Source organism: Mustela nigripes, chromosome 3 (assembly GCF_022355385.1).
Source record: "Mustela nigripes isolate SB6536 chromosome 3, MUSNIG.SB6536, whole genome shotgun sequence".
In the NCBI taxonomy this organism is placed as follows: Eukaryota; Metazoa; Chordata; class Mammalia; order Carnivora; family Mustelidae; genus Mustela; species Mustela nigripes.
The window spans coordinates 63908226-63926961 of record NC_081559.1 but is presented as its reverse complement, the minus strand read 5'-3'; the positions used below and the strand labels follow the sequence as shown (position 1 = coordinate 63926961).

General features: G+C 41.3%; 1 protein-coding gene across 2 annotated transcripts in view; it reads left to right on the top strand.

Moving 5' to 3' along the window:
* The window catches only part of STK39 (serine/threonine kinase 39), a 299252-nt gene that overhangs the window by 62290 nt on the left and 218226 nt on the right, over positions 1-18736 (top strand). For both annotated transcript variants that reach the window (XM_059394116.1, XM_059394115.1), the window contains exons 3-5: positions 12960-13068; positions 16159-16300; positions 17502-17557. In XM_059394116.1, coding sequence (XP_059250099.1) covers positions 12960-13068; positions 16159-16300; positions 17502-17557 — 307 coding nt within the window. The remainder of the gene's footprint in view (positions 1-12959; positions 13069-16158; positions 16301-17501; positions 17558-18736) is intronic.

The window sequence follows — 18736 nt, the reverse complement described above, 5'->3', positions numbered from 1 at the left end:
CAGTAAGGTAGGATTGACACGCACAGGCCTCTTGTGATGGCCCGGAGCAGTTCTGGACAGCTGTCCCTGGACTTTGCTGCTCCATAGTGCAAATCCTGTCAGTGTCTGTGGTCACAGGGGGTTTACTTCATGTTGGCTGAAGAAGCATTCAGGTGCTCATGATTTATTTTTTTCTTTCTTCCTTCCTTCCTTTCTTTCTTTTTAAAATAATTTTTATTCATTTGACAGACAGAGATCCCAAGTAGGTAGAAAGGCAGGCAGAGAGAGAGAGAGAGAGAGAGAGAGAGAGAGTCTGATGCGGGGCTTGATCCCAGGACCCTGGGATCATGACCTGAGCCGAAGGCAGAGGCTTAACCCTCTGAGCCACCCAGGCGCCCCGTGGTCATGATTTCTGAAGCAAAGTGATAATTACAGGCTTGGTGTCTCTGAGAATGAAGGGAGAAAAAGAAACATTCAATGAAATCACTGGTGCTAAATAAGTGGTAATTTAAATTAAAAAAAAATTTTTTTTTAAACCATTGAAAGGGGTACTGTGATATTCCTCAGTGACAATTTGGTTCCAGATCTAATACACATTTAGTAATTTATCTGGTAAATATTTAATGAGTTTCTACACTGCTGTGCTCAGGCCTGTAAGAAGGATCTGTTCTGGGAGTATATATCAGAGGACAAAGCAATAGGCTTGCTAAAAATTCATCTTAATAGCAATTAGAAAACCCTAGAACAAATGTTTTTCTTGGCATTACATGAAGATCATTTAGTTAACTTAATTCTTTTTCTAGGCATTTAAAAAAATTTTCATAGATGTATTAGAAATTGGCTTTTAACTACATCCCAAACTCTCTAGGTATGACGATTTGGTGGTTAGTTTTCCAAGAGTCAAGGGATGTTCCTGGCATGTTCTGTATTCCTGACCATTCCTACCTAGATGCTTTGATAATTTCCGAGATATGTTAATCCCACATTTTTTAATCCCACAGTGGTGTAGATGACTATAACAGGCTTAACCCTCTCTAGGAGACATTTATAGCTTCAAAGCAGAGCTTGTTAACTGCATGGCTATTAAACCCTACAAAATGCTAGCCACTGAACTAGACGATGGGAAAACAAAGTTAATTGTTCTTTTTTGGGGAGCCCGGGGACTGGTCAATGAGTTTCTTCATTCTTATGTTGCGTTGGTGAGCATTTTGAGCTATGGATTCTTTCTGCACTTTTTCTCTCTATTTATCTAGAAATGGTTTAACAGATTCTCTAACATGCATTCCGTTGAGGTAGTTCTTGCTTTTCAATAGGAATTCCAGACTTGCTTAAACAGGTCCTAACCACTGTCATGCTGGCGAGTATATTATATGTGAAGATGGCCTTGAGGTTTCTTGAAAGAGCTTAATTCTCTGGTTTGTGGTCAGCCTCAGAGGTTAGGGATGTGCTGCTCGAGGGCCCTCTCACTTCCCTTAAAATTCCATTTCACGGGGAAAGAAATCATCCACTTTTTTGAAGTCATCTTTCAGTCTCTATCTCCAGGTGACAGTGATTTCCATAAATGTGACATAGTCGTCCTTCCCTTTATTTATCCTAAGACCCACTTTTTCCAACCTTCAAGAACTCTTCTTAAAATTTTTACCAAGGGATTGACGGACATTTTGGTTCATCACCTTACTTGACTTTATGGTTCTTAGACTTTAGCCATAGCCTTCTCAATGTTTTTTTCTCTAGACTCAAGTTCTCATATTTTTAGTCTGTGTTTGGCACCAGTCACAGAAAACTCTGTAGCATTTTCTCATTCCTTCATAAACATCAGCGTGGCTAAAACTTTAATTCCCAGGGGCAGGAGTGCTGTGTGTGTAGGAGAAACCTTGGCCTTGGGGCCACACGAAGCACTTTTTTCTTCAAGAAAGAAAAAAAAAAAAAGGCAAAATAAATAAATAAGACCAGTTAAGTGATTTCAGTGTAAAACAATATATAATGATCATTACAATGTTTTAATATATAACAGGTTACAAATGTGAGCAAAATCATTTCAACAAACAATGGCTACACATGGTTGCTGAAACTTGTGATAGAGGGAAAATGGCTTCCTGAGTCAGAGGGCCTGTGTTCTTCACATGGATCATGGTCTTGAGAGGAGTTGGTTTCACCTTTGGCCCTTTGTATCCTCATTTGTTCAATAAAGAATTCTGCTTGAGGGCAAAACTTATTTTCAGTCCCAAAGTTCTATGGTTCTGAGTATTTAAAAATTAATTCTTTAGGGCACCTGGGTGGCTCAGTGGGTTAAGCCGCTGCCTTCGGCTCAGGTCATGATCTCAGGGTCCTGGGATCGAGTCCCATATCGGGCTTTCTGCTCAGCAGGGGGCTGCTTCCCTTCCTCTCTATCTGCCTGCCTCTGTCTACTTGTGTTCTCTGTCTGTCAAATAAATAAATAAAATCTTTAAAAAAAAATTAATTCTTTAAAGAAATTCCTTTTAATAATCCTTTGAACAAAAACATTGATTGGTAGCAAATTATGCATCATAATTCAGGAGAGGATCAAGTCACTCCACTATTAGAGTGTAGCAATAACAATCCAGTGTAAATGCATACGTTTAGGTACTCAGTGTGTCATCTGCCTACCCCAGGTACATAACGAAAGAGTTTCTGTCTCCAGCTGGAAAAAATCTGACATCTGCCCTTCTCTTCCTATATCATCTTTATGAGGATATTTTGCTGTGTTTCACTAACTGTGTTTGTAGATAACTCAAGAGTTTACTTCCCTCAGAACAAAGCCACTGCCTTTGCTTTTTGCTACAGTGTTATTTTATTATTTCTTATTTCTCTTGACCTGCTGTTCCCTCTCTAATCATCTCTCCCTTTCTTCCTACTTTCCTTCCTTGTGTTTAGAGGAACCAAATTAGCTGTGATTTGTAGGTTATTTTGGAGAATAAAGCTCTAGGTATTTATTTTACCTAATGGTCGTTTGGGAGAATAGTTTAATTATCTCCTAATAGTTTCATTATCTGACATAGGCTTCTCTTATACTTTTAAAATGAAACTATAATATAATATAATGTAAGGCCTCTGAGGACTTATTTTCACTAGCAGGGTTCCCCCCTTTTAATTGAGTTTTTAAAAATTCAAAAAACATTTTTTGTATTGTTTTTCCTAATCTCTGTAATTGTGTTGATACTTTTGTAAGCCTTGTTTATTGTAGAAAAACAATTATACCAGGTTGAAGATGTCAACTTAAAAAGCTTGAAGCTATAATGTGTGCTCTCTTTATTATAGAAATGAAAATATTTTTCCATGCTTTTTGAACAAAAGAAATTTCTAATCAGTAAGTTAATTATTCATATCCCAGCTCATTTATCATATATGGTAACAAATAGCATTTGCCTGTTTCTCATAGGATCTTTTATACCAAGGGTATAGCATTTAAAACAAGCCAACTTCACTGACTGTGATATTATTTTGAGCATTTCAGGTCACCAACATTAAATTTCATACTGCTGTGTTTGTCCCTTGCCACTATTTATTTATTTGACAGAGAGCCACAAATTATTTTTGTAGAATTTGGTGTTTGTGTTTAACAAAGTATAGTCCAACTGAAGGCAGAATTAGGAATGGGAAATTTTTAGACATTTTGAAGACATACATTTTTAAGAAATTAGAGAAAGGCTATTATGTATGCAAAACTATTTTTATAGCTCTAAAATTACATTAGCTGGAAATATGTATGATTTGATCACAGAAAACATTTTTCATTTTGGAACCTCAAACTTAAAAGTCATAGTGGATTCGGATAATAAATGGCACTAATTGAATTTACTTTTCAGTGTTTTTATACATTTGTTAGAAATGGCTTGCTAAAATAGTTAACACCTCACTTTTTTCCCAAAGAGTAAACAGAAATGAATATTGCAGGGACACACGTTTCTGGCCTACATGTTCAGTAACAAAGAGACCCAGCACATACTCATTTTCAGAGTAGGAGAAAATGGGGAAAAACACGCCGATATCGAATACGACTTCAGTTACATATTGTTTACTTTTTTACACCTCACTTTTGCCGTGCACATGGACTTCTGGAAAATGTTGTTGGCCTGGGCTGAGACAGATGATTTTGTTCTTTCCTCTGTTATCTTCTTTATTTTGGCTTGGTTATTTCCACAATTAATTAGCTGCTGTGGAAACAGAAGGACTGTGGAATCCTGGGGGAGAAGGTCGGAGAGTGTCCGGCAGGGCTCCCCCTGCCCCTGCAGGAGGGCTGTTCCCTGGCAGAGACCCAGGCTGATGACAGTAGTCGTGTTCCTCCTCCCAGCTCCCCGCCCCCGGTGTGGGACAGGGGACACCACAGAAAATAAAAAGACGTGTTTGACCTCACATTCTCATCGTTGGGTGATGAAGCCAAATAGAGCAGCTGTGCTGAGAGTTGGCCTGGAGGTTTCCAGCAACATCCGTTGGCTGATGAGAAAATTTCTTCCTCCTTCTGTTTTTAATGAAGTCTTCAACTTTACTTTTTCCAGTGCTCCCAATTGTAGTCAATCAAAAGACCAAATAGCAGTTATTTTTTTATTTATTTTTTTTTTTAAAGATTTATTTATTTATTTGACAGAGAGAGATCACAAGTAGGCAGAGAGGCAGGCAGAGAGAGAGGAGGAAGCAGGCTCCCTGCTGAGCAGAGAGCCCGATGCGGGACTCGATCCCAGGACCCTGAGATCATGACCTGAGCCGAAGGCAGCGGCTTAACCCACTGAGCCACCCAGGCGTCCCCAAATAGCAGTTATTGATAGCTGAATCTGATTCGGATCCCAGGAGGGCCAACGGGAAATCTTCTAGAGCCCATAGGGCATCCTTATTCCTGTTTGCTGAAGAACTTTGGAGCCAACTCTGGAAGAAATTGGCTCCTCCCTATTTGGGTTTTTCTTATAGAATTTCAGCATCAGCAATTTTATTCTCTGAGTTATTTTCCTCTCCTTGTTTCTTTTGAAGAAAAGAAATGGATCAGTGGCTTCTTACACTTCCCAGCAAGATTCTTCCATTTCCTTTGGACAGTTTTTGGGGAATGCCCATCTTTGTGACATCATCACCAAGCCGTAGGCCCAGGGATGTACGCTCTATTCCGCCAGCAAACTGACACTTACCATTGTGATTATCCTGCTGATTTCGAGACATTTTCCTGCCCTCCAACTCCCATGACACTCTACCTTTTACAACCGCTCTCTCTAGTTTTAAATACTTCTCTATGTATGCTGATTAAGGCTCTCACAAATTTAGGCTCCCTTTCTCCTATTTTTTAACGATATTTCCCCATCTTCTAAATATCTAGACTTCCCATTTCTTTTCTTTTCTTTTTTTTTTTTTAAGATTTTATTTATTTATTTGACAGACAGATCACAAGTTGACAGAGAGGCAGGCAGGGACAGAGAGAGGAGGAAGCAGGCTCCCCGCTGAGCAGAGAGCCCAATGCAGGGCTCTATCCCAGGACGCTGGGATCATGACCTGAGCTGAAGGCAGAGGCTTAACCCACTGAGCCACCCAGGCGCCCCTAGACTTCCCATTTCTAATCCTGCCTTCAATGGACTGTACTTGGATAAAACAAGTCATAGGAAAGCAACTGCAAAACTAAATGGCAAGGAACATTGGTTGATTCGTTGGTAAGGTGTATAAGTCGAAATATTTGACTTCTGTCTTGAGGAGGTTTCTCCCTCTTGATAATCTTATTCCAAAAGAGGCAAGAGTTTGCTGCACATAAGATGTATAATTTATTTATAATTAAAATGCCTCCTAATGACATTTTCAGGATTGAAAATGACAGTCCAAAGAAATCCATCTCTCTTAAAAGAACTTTGTCAGTCTTCCATTTTGTGGCTGACATTTGGTATCATTGAGGCTTATGGTTTTGATTTTTGTTTTAATTCTGCCACTTACAGTATTGGGCTATTTATGAATAGGGATTAGGTTACCCTTCATTATGATGCTGATGTTATGGAATTGCAAGCTGAGAATAACTTTCTAAAAGTGTTTTTTTTTTTTTTTTTAAAGATTTTATTTATTTATTTGACAGAGATCACAAGTAGGCACAGAGGAAGGCAGAGAGAGAGGAGGAAGCAGGCTCCCTGCTGAGCGGACCCTGGGATCATGACCTGAGCTGAAGGCAGAGGCTTAACACACTGAGCCACCCAGGCGCCCCACTGAAAATGTTTTTATTTGACAGGGTTATCCTCATCATTTAAAGAATTCTTTAAATGCCAGCAGGATGTTTGCATACACTTTAAAGATGTATCTGGTTATCTCTTGCATTTGGAAATTGCAACTCTTGATAAATACAGTAGTATTTATAAATCACACATATTTTTTCCTTTTTAGATTAAGTTTCAGTGTGGCTGTGTGCCTTTCTCTCAGTGTTTCATTGAAGGAATGACGCATCTCTCAGCCCTGAGCTCGAAAACAGTGGTTCTCAACTTTGGCCAAACATTAGACTCACCTGGGAGCTTTTGAAAGATTTGACTCCCAGCCTGTTCTCCTAAATCAATTTATACCAGCATCTCTGGGGCTAGGATCCACTGTGGTTTTTGTTTGTTTGTTTGTTTTTTTAAAGCTCCCCAGGTGACTTCAATGCGCAAGCAAGGTTGAAAACCACTGCTAAAGAATAAAGTTACAAATGGCATCTCCTCAGATTTAACCACAAGTGATGTTGAAGGTTGAGAGGTTTAATTCCTAACTAAAGCCCAGGAGGGTATTTTACCACTGATGTTAGATAAAAAAGAATCTATTTAGGATTTACATAAGCTGTGAAAATATGCTAATTTGGTTAAGTATAGTCGAATATTTTGAATTCAGAAGCTATTGAAACTGTTTCCTTTCCCTAATGAAATTTCTTTCCTGTCAGTGCTTTGTGAATCTCTCCTCGTTTTAGGGACAAAAGAAACTAGGCTTGAACTTTTCCTCATTCATCGATCTCCAGACTTTTTTCTATGCTTTGTGATTTTTTATTTTTATTTTTTAAAGATTTTATTTGTTAAGTAATCGCTACACCCCCGGTGTGGGGCTGGAACTTAGGACTCTGAGATCAAGAGTTGCAGGCTCTTCCTACCTAACCATCCAGGCAGCCCTGTGCCTTGTGTTTTGAACCCTTTGCATAAGGGTATGGTTAGACTCCTTATCCCAGAAGGGTTTGAGACAGTGTATCATCATCGCACCTGAAATATGACAGGGTGGGATAAATTTAATACAGGGTGAAATACTTAGGAGAACCCCAAGTGGAGACAACGTAGAGTCAGAAATAAAGCCACAAGTTCATGGCCCAGTGACAGGTACACACGTTGCAGAAGCTCTTAGAGCCAGCAGGATGCACAGGTGCGTTCTGTGATGTTTCCGTAGGAAAAGGTGAGCGCTACTGCCCTTGGCTGTCTCTGCCACTTTGTCTCTGCCACTTAGTAACTGAGGACACTTGAGAGAGAGAAATGATCCTGTCACCCTCGAAGAAGGGACTGAGACAAGGAGAGCCTGGCTTCTAGCATTTGTGTTATGTGCTAGGCATTTTGCATAGCTCTTATTTCACTTCTTTCACAAAAATCCCATGCAAATGTCATTAGTAATCTCCTTTTACTAAAGGAGGCTGCGGCTACAAGATAACCTGTGCGGGTAATGGGGCTGGCCAGTGGCTCAGCCACACTTCCCAGCCAGCCTTCCTGGTCTTTGAGTGTAGCCCTTCTTTAAGTGGCTTCTGCTGGGTCCCACCCCTGTTAATCCCAGTTCTTGCTTGTCTGCTACTATTTGTAGGAGAAACTTTTTTTTTTTTAAAGATTTATTTATTTGACAGAGAGAAATCACAAGCAGGCAGAGAGGCAGCCAGAGAGAGAGAGAGGGAAGCAGGCTCCCTGCTGAGCAGAGAGCCCGATGCGGGACTCGATCCCAGGACCCCGAGATCATGACCTGAGCCGAAGGCAGCGGCTTAATCCACTGAGCCACCCAGGCGCCCCTGTAGGAGAAACTTTTTAAAAAGGTTTTTTTTTGGTGGTGGTAGGGGGAACAGAGGCTGTATAGAAGTATTAGAAAATACCTACCAACATATGTAAGCGCACTTTATTTTAATTTTTTCGGTTTTTCGTTTTTTTGGTAGGTTTTTTTTTTTTTTTTTTCCCTCCCAAGCAATCCGATTTCCAGGATATTCTGTGGTAGGAAACTCTGCGTTGTTTGTGTCTCTGCGCCCCGCCCCCAGCCTCCCAATCCTGGGGTATCCCACACAAGAGGCCTGTGGCATGCCCAGGTCGGCCAAATTTGGCCCGGCTGGCCCAGCAGCGGTGTGTGGGTGTCCCTGGTGGATCTGTCTTCCGCCCACTTGCCTCCCAGTGGAGGGATGCTGCTGTGGCTGCCGCTTGAGTTCTGGCAGATGGGAAGGACTTTCTCTTGCTCTCCCGTTTTAGGCCCGTTTTCCCACTCCTGTGAAATTTCATTTGTGATGTGTTTCAAAAGAAGCTGCCTGAGCAGATCCAGCTTCTCACAGGGGAGATTAAATCCTGAGTCTAGCTCGGTTGGGCTCTTGATGACGTGTCTGTGTCACTTCACGAGACTTCTGAGGGGGAGTGACTGTGTTCTAGTCCTTGACTGTAGTTTTGGCAAGTGTGTTGCCTGAACTGCAGAGTTCTTTGAAGTTCTTCTGACTTTGACTTCCCATCTTTCCCTCCCTTTGAATTTTTACCCTTTCCAGTAGTTGTGAAATTCAAACCGCTTTAATAAGAGTCTCTCTTCTTTCTGTCTTTGCTTCCTACCCCATTCTTTGGTCACACACAGCTAGGTGGTGTCTCTGGGCTCAGCTCCCCGACTCTGGCGGGGACCCCATCACCTTCTCAGCCACCAATGGAGATCCTTCCTTTCGTGCATCCTCCAACAAAGTGGGGAATTTACATTTACAGGAGAAACTTGTTTTTTTGGTCAGCGTTCTACAGTACTTTGCCACTCAGAGTCTGGTTTTTGGACCTAAAGGTTCAGTATTGTTTGCTGATAGAAATGCAGAATCTCAGGCCCCACCCCAGACTGACTGGGTCAGAATCTGCATTTTCACACAGCCCAGGTGATCAGTGTTAAGTTTGAGAAGCATTGCTTCAAATCTTGCATCTGTGGATTATGTCCTAGTTAAAGAAATAGAATAACAGAACCCATTTGTTCTGTGGAAAGAACTGGATAAATCTTTTTTTTTTTTTTTTTTAAATCATGCCCATTTATTCATCTTTGGGCAATACTTTTGTCGTTTTTAGGGATAGGGAGAAATGAATATGTTTGGAAATAAATGGCTTTGCCTATGTTGTGAGTAAAGTTAAGGCATTGGAAAAAGCTTGGATAATTTCACTGATAAGAGACTGTTACCAAGGAAGGATTCAAATAGCAGGTATCATTATTATTTTGAAAAGAAATGGAAAACATTCTGTGGAAAGAACATTTAGTTCAATAAATATTTCTATTTTCAAAATATAAAATATAAAAAATAATATGCATATGCAGTTAATCAACTCAGGCTGCTATAAGAAAAATTCCGGGGCACCTGGGTGGCTCAGTGGGTTAAAACCTCTGCCTTCGGCTTGGGTCGTGATCTCAGGGTCTTGGGATTGAGCCCCACATTGGTCTCTCTGCTCCGCGGGGAGCCTGCTTCCTCCTCTTTCTTTGCCTGCCTCTCTGCCTACTTGTGATCTCTATCAAATAAATAAAATCTTCAAAAAAATAAAAGAAAAAGAAAAATTCCATAGATCCGGTGGCTTATAAACAGCAGAAATGTATTTCTTACAGTTCTGGAGGCCGGAAGTCCAAAATCAGGATGCTGGCATGGTCTGGTGGGGGTCTTCTTCCAGCATAGAGTTCTCTGTGCTTCTTCATGTGGCAGAAAGAGCAAGCTCATTCCTTGGGATCTCCTTTATAATGGCACAAATCTCATTCATGAGGGCTCCATCATTAAGACCCAGTCACCTCTCAAAGGCCCCATTTCCTCATACCATCAGCTTACAGAATTTGCAGGGGGCACGAACATTCAGACCACAGTGGAGATATAAATATATACAGTAAAAATTTGCATTCTCTCTAAGACTGCTAAACAAAAGGCTTATATATAAACTGAAGTAAAGGTTAGATAGGCAGGTAGAACACCTCGTTCTTTCTTCTTTAAGTGTATTTCTACACTGTTTGTGAAAATGCTATTTATCATGGGGGATCAGTGATTGCACAGGTCATATGCTGAGGCAGAGTGGCTGGGCTCTCTCCCTAAGGTAGGTTCCATCTTGGCTTTAAGCATTAGAGGCTCTACTGCATGGAGAGGCTTGTGCAGGAAATTAGGGACATGGACCCCCTGCCCAGGCAGTGAAGAGGGACAGTGAGGGTGCATGGAAGGAGAATGTGGGTTAAGGGTGGTCAGACCTATGCAAGTCTGGCCTGAGGTTTCCCACCTCTTTTTCCATCTGCTCTTATGTTGCTCCTTGGGCTATATTAGAAGGGGCAGCATCTATGCCCCCCACCTCCTTTTTAAAAAAGATTTTATTTATTTATTTGAAAGAGAGAGAGAGAGAGAGTGTGTGTGTGTGTGAGTCTGAGCAGGGGGAGGGGCAGAGGGAGAGGCGTACTCCCCACTGAGCAGGGAACCTGACTCGGGGCTCAGTCCCAGAGTCCTGAGATCATGACCTGAGCTGAAGGCAGACACAACTGACTGAGCCTCCCAGGTGCCCCTGTATCCCTCTCCCCTTTTTTCATTTAAATCCTCAGGACCTGTAAATGTCCAGTACCTCTTTGACTCCAAATTTCAAAGTATTAGAATTTGATAAGTTGTATCCACAGGTTACTTAAAGAGTTTCTTCCTAGGTTAATTAAAATAGTTTTTTTTCTCTCCCTGCCTCTATCCTCTATCCGTCTCCCCCTGTTCTTCCTTTTCCCTCTCTCCCCCGACCCTGCACACCAGTGCTCCCACACATACATGTGTGTACCCTCCCCACCACCACACACACACACACACACACACACACACACAGTTTGCTCACTGCAATGTTGGAGACCTGATACTCTGGGTAGAGTAGATACACTGGGTAGAAAGTGATACCGGCCATCTACATGGAAAGCACATGAAAACCTGTTTTTCTAGACTCTGCCCCAATTTTGCTTCCGTGCAGAAGAATTTCCTTTCATATAGGCATTGATTATTCATTGGTTACTTATTGTTCACTTTGATTAATGATTTAACAGTTTGGAGTTAGAAAGCTAGACAAGCATTCATTTGCATCGGACGTAAAATGGCAGGAAGGCCGAGCACGCATACTTTCAGGAAACATTATCTTTTCTGTGAGTGAGGGGGGCATCTGTATAGAGAGGCCCCTAACTAATGCTTCAGGCTTCCCAAGTGAACCGTCCGTCCCCACAGTGAGCAGCTGGTCATGACTTCGGCTAGGACTGGTCTGAGCATTGTTCCATTTCTCCTTCAGAGGCGTCTTGTGGTATCAAAACCTAACACCAGAAACAGATGGAAACTGGCCCTTAGGTTTCAGCTCTTGTTCAAAGGATAGGAGTAGCTGAGTTGAAGTGTGTCAGACTGAGAAAACCTGTAATTAGTTAAATTAGGGAAATGATGAAGGGAAAGTGTTGCTATATAATGAAGATGGAAAACTTAGTGATTCTCTTCTCTATTTGTCCTTAGTAAAAGACACTTGTAACACATATACAAACCTTAGTACATATGTTTATATACGTCATGGTATTTTGGCCAAGTTATCTGACATCTAGGGTCTTGGCTATTTGAGTATCAGGTAGGACTGGATATGCAAAGATCGCAGCTCCAGTTGGAATATTCTGGCCAGGAAATTAGATGTGAATTCAAAGTTAACTAGATGCTCATTATTGAAAATATCTGTAAGATGCATAAATACTTTTCTTTCATCATAAATACATAATAGCATAAATAAGGTTTCTTTGATGACATGTCATTTTTTGTGGCTTTTGGACAGCACCTGGTCTGGTGCCGTTGATCAAGGGTTAGCATTTGACTGAAGCTTTATAGGAGAAATCTGGCAATAACTTAAAATGACACATCAAAACCAAGGAGAACTTGAGTATCTCAGGAAAATGTGGTTTATTGAAGTAGCCTATTTGTGTGATTTCAGAACTTTATTGTTTTAATGTCTCTGTATGAAAGTTTATTTCTCTTTAGTAGTAGTGTTTCCTGCACTGTGACACACAAAGCATTATTTAACTGCATTGCTAATATGGATTCAACTATGACAATTTATCTACTACAGGACTTCTCAGAGCCTTTGACAGTACCAATATTCCCTGTGACCGTTTTAGAGGGGGATGTAGGACTTGACATTTCCCAAGCTTCTCACTTTGCAGGTCTCCTTCCCTTTTTTGTTTTTGTTTTTTCTTGATGGACTATCAACCATGAAATGCACTTTAGACCATTATGCTCTAGATTTTCATATGTATTTGCTCATTTGCAACATCACAGAAGTCCTGAGAGATAGAAATAGTTTTGGATGAGGGAGGAGCTAAGGCCCACAGGAGTTGAGGCTGGCTGTGGGACCCAGTCCCTAAGGACTCACTGGGTCTTGTCTCTCTCCATTGAGGCCTTCAGTGCAGGTAGAAGGTACTCAGTCCTATGTGGCAGGGCTCTCTGCCGCATAGTTGGGAGTGATCTGGGTGATAGGCCCTTTGGAACTTTTTCTGTCCTGTTCTGCAGGTCCACAGTGGCTCTCTGGTTTCTCAGTCCACAGGGTTCTATGATCTCCTATGGAGGCCTGTCTCAATTCCAGCACATTGATGATGAGGGTGAATTCGTTAGTTCTCATGTAACTTTGTTGAGCTAAAGGGTTAGGTAGCTCCCCAGGTATGCTTTTAAGTAGAAAAGGTGCCCAGGTTCTCAGGTGTGGTTTCCCTTCTCTTTCGTTTCCTGATTTTTACCCCATGGTACTATGTCATGTTTTTTGCTTTTTTGTTTTTTTTGTTTTTTTTTTTTATAGAAAGAAATTCAAGCCATGAGTCAGTGCAGCCATCCCAATGTAGTGACCTATTACACCTCTTTTGTGGTAAAAGATGAACTTTGGCTGGTCATGAAATTACTAAGTGGAGGTAAGTAGGTTTTGTTATTTGCTTGTTCTTGTTCTTTTTTTCCTTTTGTGCGAGCCAGCCTATTGAATAAGACCTTAAATTTGGTCCCCTCCCTTTTGTATTTAAAAAGATTTGCTTGTTTATCATTTACCTAGAGAATAAAGCCCAGATTTCACTGCCTCAACTATCTGTGCCCTTTTACACCTGGACTCCGTGGTGTGGTGTGGGGTTGGGGGGGGCTCCCTACACACGGCCACCGTTTCCCCACCTCAGGGGCACGGCTCCGCGGACCTAGATGTCTGTCCTTCCTTCCCCAGGGGCTGAAGTCTGAAGGGGTCACGTGCTCTCTGCAGCCTCCCCACTCTCTTCAGAAATGTTAACCCGTTCTTCCTCTTTAAATTCTTTTTTTTAATATCATTCAAGTCCTTACCACATCGCAGTGTAATGAATTATTCTGGTGCCGTTCATTCCGAGTCTGTGATGAGGGAACTGTTCTAGAGCTGGGCTCTCCAGTTTCTACCAGGCATGTGGGGTCCTCGAATCCTTGATGTGGGGCTGGTGTTCCTGAGGCACCGATTTTCTATTCCGTTTTAATCAGCTTCCATTTAAATAACTGCAGATGACCCGTGGCTGCGGTGTTGGACGGTGCTGATGTAGGACTGGCGGGGGGGAGCGCGAGTTCTCCTGTGCTTCTCAGTTCCTGAACCCGGCACCCAGTGGGGGCTCATAAATACTGCTTCAGTTGAAATGGAGAAGAACTTTCCGCATGCTAACTTACTGACTGGTGGTGTTCTTTCGAAGTGGCACCATTTCCATCCTATATCTGCCTTTGAAAAGGCAGAGGAACTTTTCTTCTGGCCTTAGGTCACTGAAGTTATGAAAGCCACTGACAATTTACCTTACAAGGCACTTCAACAGTCCCATATTTTTTCTTTTAATCTTTTAACCTCACTATTTGATAGAGAATGGTAATGAGAACCATCAACTTTCTTGAACACTTCCTCTCTGGCTAGATCCAACTCAAGGCCATTTACCTACCTTGTTTCATTGAATCTGGACAGCATCCTTGAATGGCAGATGTCACCATCCCAGCCTTTCAGAAAGTTCCCCAAAGCTGAGGAGAGTTAGGCAGCTCGCCCAAGGTCACCTACATAGGAGTTGTTAGCACTGGAAAGAAGTGGTGCTGGGTCCTGTTGACTTAAAAGCTATGCGATGCTGCAAGAATTATCACCTTCATTTTACAAACACGGAAATGGAAGTTTAGAGAGCCCAAGTGGTTTTCTTTGTAACACCCAGCAAACCCCCACCTCTCACTTCTTCTGCATCTTTCCCAGACATGAAGTATGGTTTAGGAGCAGAGGAGAATGTTCTGCAGTGCCTGGATGAAGCCCAGACTGGTACTGCAGACTTAATATTGTAGAGCCCATTTTAATCTGCAGACCTAGTTCCAGGGAAGGCTGACTGGGGTGGGGAGGGGGCATCTTATTATTATTATTTTTTTAATTAAAAAAAAAAAAAACTCTTGGATCCAGCAGAGGCCCAGAACCAAGCAGACAAAAATGCTGTAATTGCCTTGGGTCTGCTAGTGCAGGTCTCCACAGGGAGCCTGGGAGAGTGGCTTCCGGGTCTGTTCCCAGTCTCGTCAATCCTATTAGTCATTGTTTCCTTGAGTGCCTACTTTGGTTTTTAATTAAACATGAAAAGAAAGAAATGAGGGGAAAAAAGAAAAAGGCTGCCAGTTGGAGCCAGACTGCGGTGTCTTGAGTGTCCGGACTGCCCCTGGGGTCTGTGAGGCCCCTGTTTTGGTAGGAAGATGACTTTCACTGAGCCTCTTCTTGCGGGGTAACAGCCCCCCACCCCCACTCGGTGGAGACCGAAAAGTTCTGATGACCAGGGACTGTGGGCATCCCCAAGCTGAGGATTTTACTTCCTGTGTTTGTTTTGATCCCAATTAACCTTTTATAAGCTTGAAGATATCCCCTAACCCCTTGACTGAGGACTTGAAAGAAAATGTCATTGTCTTTTTAAAAGAATCCAATTCAGTCAGTCTCCCCGGGCTGTAGGTAAGAACAGGTTTTAAACGGGTTCCCACAGGTCCCAGAGACCTGGGCAAATTTGGACTCTTGCTCATTTTACTTTCAGCAGGCCAGGAGCATATATACACCTGGTAGGGTATATCCTCACGAGATAAAAATGAAACATTTTTTGGAAGTCTTGTTTCTAGATTATTAACACATTTTAAGATCAATGAATAAGTAGATGCTTCTCTGAGGGGGAATATGCATTTGTTTTCTTTTACAATATTTTATCACATTAAATCTCTTCATGAGGAGCAGGCAGCTAGTCTAGTGTAGTAATACCCGATGGGGAAACTCAATTCTCTCAGTTAATCATAGGGAGCCTGCAGCCAGATTCAGGTCCTGAGGTAAGCCATTTGTTAACTCTTCAGAAATGTTGAACCCCCAGGTAATGATGGCTTTTAAAATGACCAGGAGGTTTGGAATATTAATTCATATGTGTTGAAACATGAGCTCACAGTGCCAAGGATACTAATTTGTTTATGGTAAGAAAGTACTGTGTATTTATTTCATGAGGAAAGTCAGCCCATTAGCCATCAAGTAAATGAAAATGAAGATTGCCTAGAGTCACGGAAGGGAAACTCCTGGTTATAAGACGGGGTCCAGCAGCAACATACTTTTCCCCCCTCCCACCTATGTTCTAGATGTCCAGGAAGATTGGAACTTCTCCCTCTTGTTAGTTCATGGCTGTTTGCTCCCTCGGCCTTTTCCTCCTTTGTTTTTCACTTCAAACATTTCGAACCCTATTTTGAGCCTGTCACCAGTTGTGTGTATGTGTAGGAGAAAGGAATTACCCTGAGATGACCCTGAATAGTCTTGTGGCTCCTAACCCAGAATTCTTCTCACGTCGGAAATGTTCTCACAGACTTGGATATAGGGTTTCTGGTCTGGGGCCATCATGCAGCTGTATGCTTTGGGGGGAATTGTGTGAAATTAAACATTGTGACACTTCCACTTAATTTTCTGAATAGTGGAGCCCAGTTTAGAAAGCTAACGAAGATGCTTACACAAAGTTTTCACTTCTTCTGTCTAGGCTCCATGTTGGATATCATAAAATACATCGTCAACAGAGGGGAGCATAAGAATGGAGTTCTGGAAGAGGCAATAATAGCAACAATTCTTAAAGAGGTTTTGGAAGGCTTAGACTATCTACACAGAAATGGTCAGATTCACAGGTAGGATTTCTGCAAAGATATTTAAATTCAGCCATTTATATCTTTAGCTCTAGCTTGTAAAGGATATTAAGGAAACATGTATTACAGGTAGGTATCAACATTATTTCCAAGTTATGCCGAATAGATGTGGAAAAAGTACTGAAGAAAGAAGCCGGTGAATACATTTTGATAAAATATATTAGTATCCTCAGGATTGGCTTATCTGCTCTCACTGAAATAGAAGCAGAACATAAAAAGTACCGAGTGAACTCATTAAAAAAAAATCAGTTAACATGCTCTTCTTGAAGTAGGATCAATTGAACAGGATAGCATCTCTGCCTTTCTAATGTAGGCAGAACTGTTCCAGACATTGTAATATGTTCATTACTTTTGGCATGGTGGTGTGAAGAAAGGAGAGGGAACTAATTTCATCTTCTTTTGTGCCATGAAATGCTAATTTTTTTCAGTAGCCAAACAGCCAAGAATGTGAGTGTTTGATGTTTCAAAAGGGTTCCTGTTACTTGGGCCCTTAGGAATAGCTGCAAGTAAATAACCATTTATTGGTAACACTGACATTGTAGTTCTTCTGCCTTGAGCACTACGTGGCTTATATGTTTAAGGATATCCGCCATGTGTTTCAGTAGTTAGAAAAAAAAATCACCTTAGATATCAAACTTGTCAATTGTCATTTTTCTTTTGAAGTGTTAAGACTTTTGTATGGTAAAGAAATATAGAATATTGTAATTAGCAATTTATAATGAGTATCTCCCCAAAGGAGAGACTGATCCAATCCATTGCTTAAGAAGCTAGTGGGATTAATTTGGAATTGCACCACAGACATATTTGAGTGGAAGTAGAACAGCTTTACCTGGAATTATCAGCTTTTATTCTCTATAAAATGATAGCATGGTGAGTTAATGGGCAATCTCTAATTCTGTAACATAAAGAATGTACTCACTAGTGATTTAATTCAATTTGGATAATGATTCCTATAAAATATTTGCTACTAAAATCCTTACCATCTCCCAGGAGCAAAGTATAAAATCACGATTTATCCCTGTTACTCCAAAAATCTGTGATATAATTTTAATATTTATAAAATGTTAATTATGTAAAACAGCTACATTATATGATATGTTTTTAACTATCTCTGAATGAATTAATGCAATATAATGTCTGTGTTCCATAATTCATTCTCCATTTTTTTTTTTTCTTCTAACAGGGATTTGAAAGCCGGTAATATTCTTCTGGGTGAGGATGGCTCGGTACAAATAGCAGGTAAAGCGGATATAAATAAAAATTCTTCTGACAGAAATATTACGGTTTCAAGGAATATCATTATTATCATTTCAAAGAATATCATTCATTATCATTCCAAATAAATAATGAGTGAATGAATAAATGAATGAATGAATAAATGCCTGTAATCTATTTTAAGAATGCATCTGGGGGCGCCTGGGTGACTCAGTGGGTTAAATCCTCTGCCTTCAGCTCAGGTCATGTTCTCAGGGTCCTGGGATCGAGCCCCGCATTGGGCTCTTTGCTCAGCAGGGAGCCTGCTTCCCCTCTCTCTCTCTCTGCCTGCCTCTCTGCCTACTTGTGATCTCTGTCAAATAAATAAATAAAATCATTAAAAAAAAAAAAAAAAGAATGAATCTGGGCTGCCCTGTTCAAGAATGTTTGGGTCTGGGGCAGAACATTTTTTCCAATTATTATTATTTTTTAAGAGTTATTGATTTATTTTAGAGAGAGAGAGAGTGGGGGAGGGGCAGAGGGAAAGGAGAGAGAAACTCAAGAGGACTCCCCACTGAGTGTGGAGCCCACTATGTGGGACTCAATCTCATGATGCGGAGATTATGACTTGAGCTAAAACCAAGAGTTGGACACTTTACCAACTGAGCCACCCAGGCACCCCTCCTTTTTCTCCCTATTATTTTGATAAATTTTGGCTAGATCATCCAATAAACAGCTATTTTAGAACATGGCCTTTTGAGAAAGACAATTTTACTCTCAGTTGTATTTTTTCTACCTTTCATGTTAAATAAAGGTGATATTTATATGATTGCAAGAAAAGCACTTTGGAGAGTTTTTCTGACAAGTTCGAAAGTTAAAACACTGCACCTTCTATTAGTTTAAGCCCTCCGATTTCTGAAGAGGTGCCTGGAAGCATTGTGAGCCCTTAAAGCTTATGGGTCATTCTGGTCCTGCACCTGCACGTGCATGGCTGTCCTCGGCAGTCAGCGTGCAGGTGCGGTGTGTGGCTGTAGAGTGAACGCACTAGACAGGTAGCCTCTGTGTGCAGACCTTCTCATTGTGTTGTTGTGCCGAGAGTAACTGCAAAGGCCTGGGATAACCTGTAGCCGTATCTGTATCCACTCTTTTGTTTCCCTCCATGTCCAGGTGGGCTTGCCTCCACCATCCTCTCAGCCATCTCTGCTTTTTGCATTTTCGACGGCA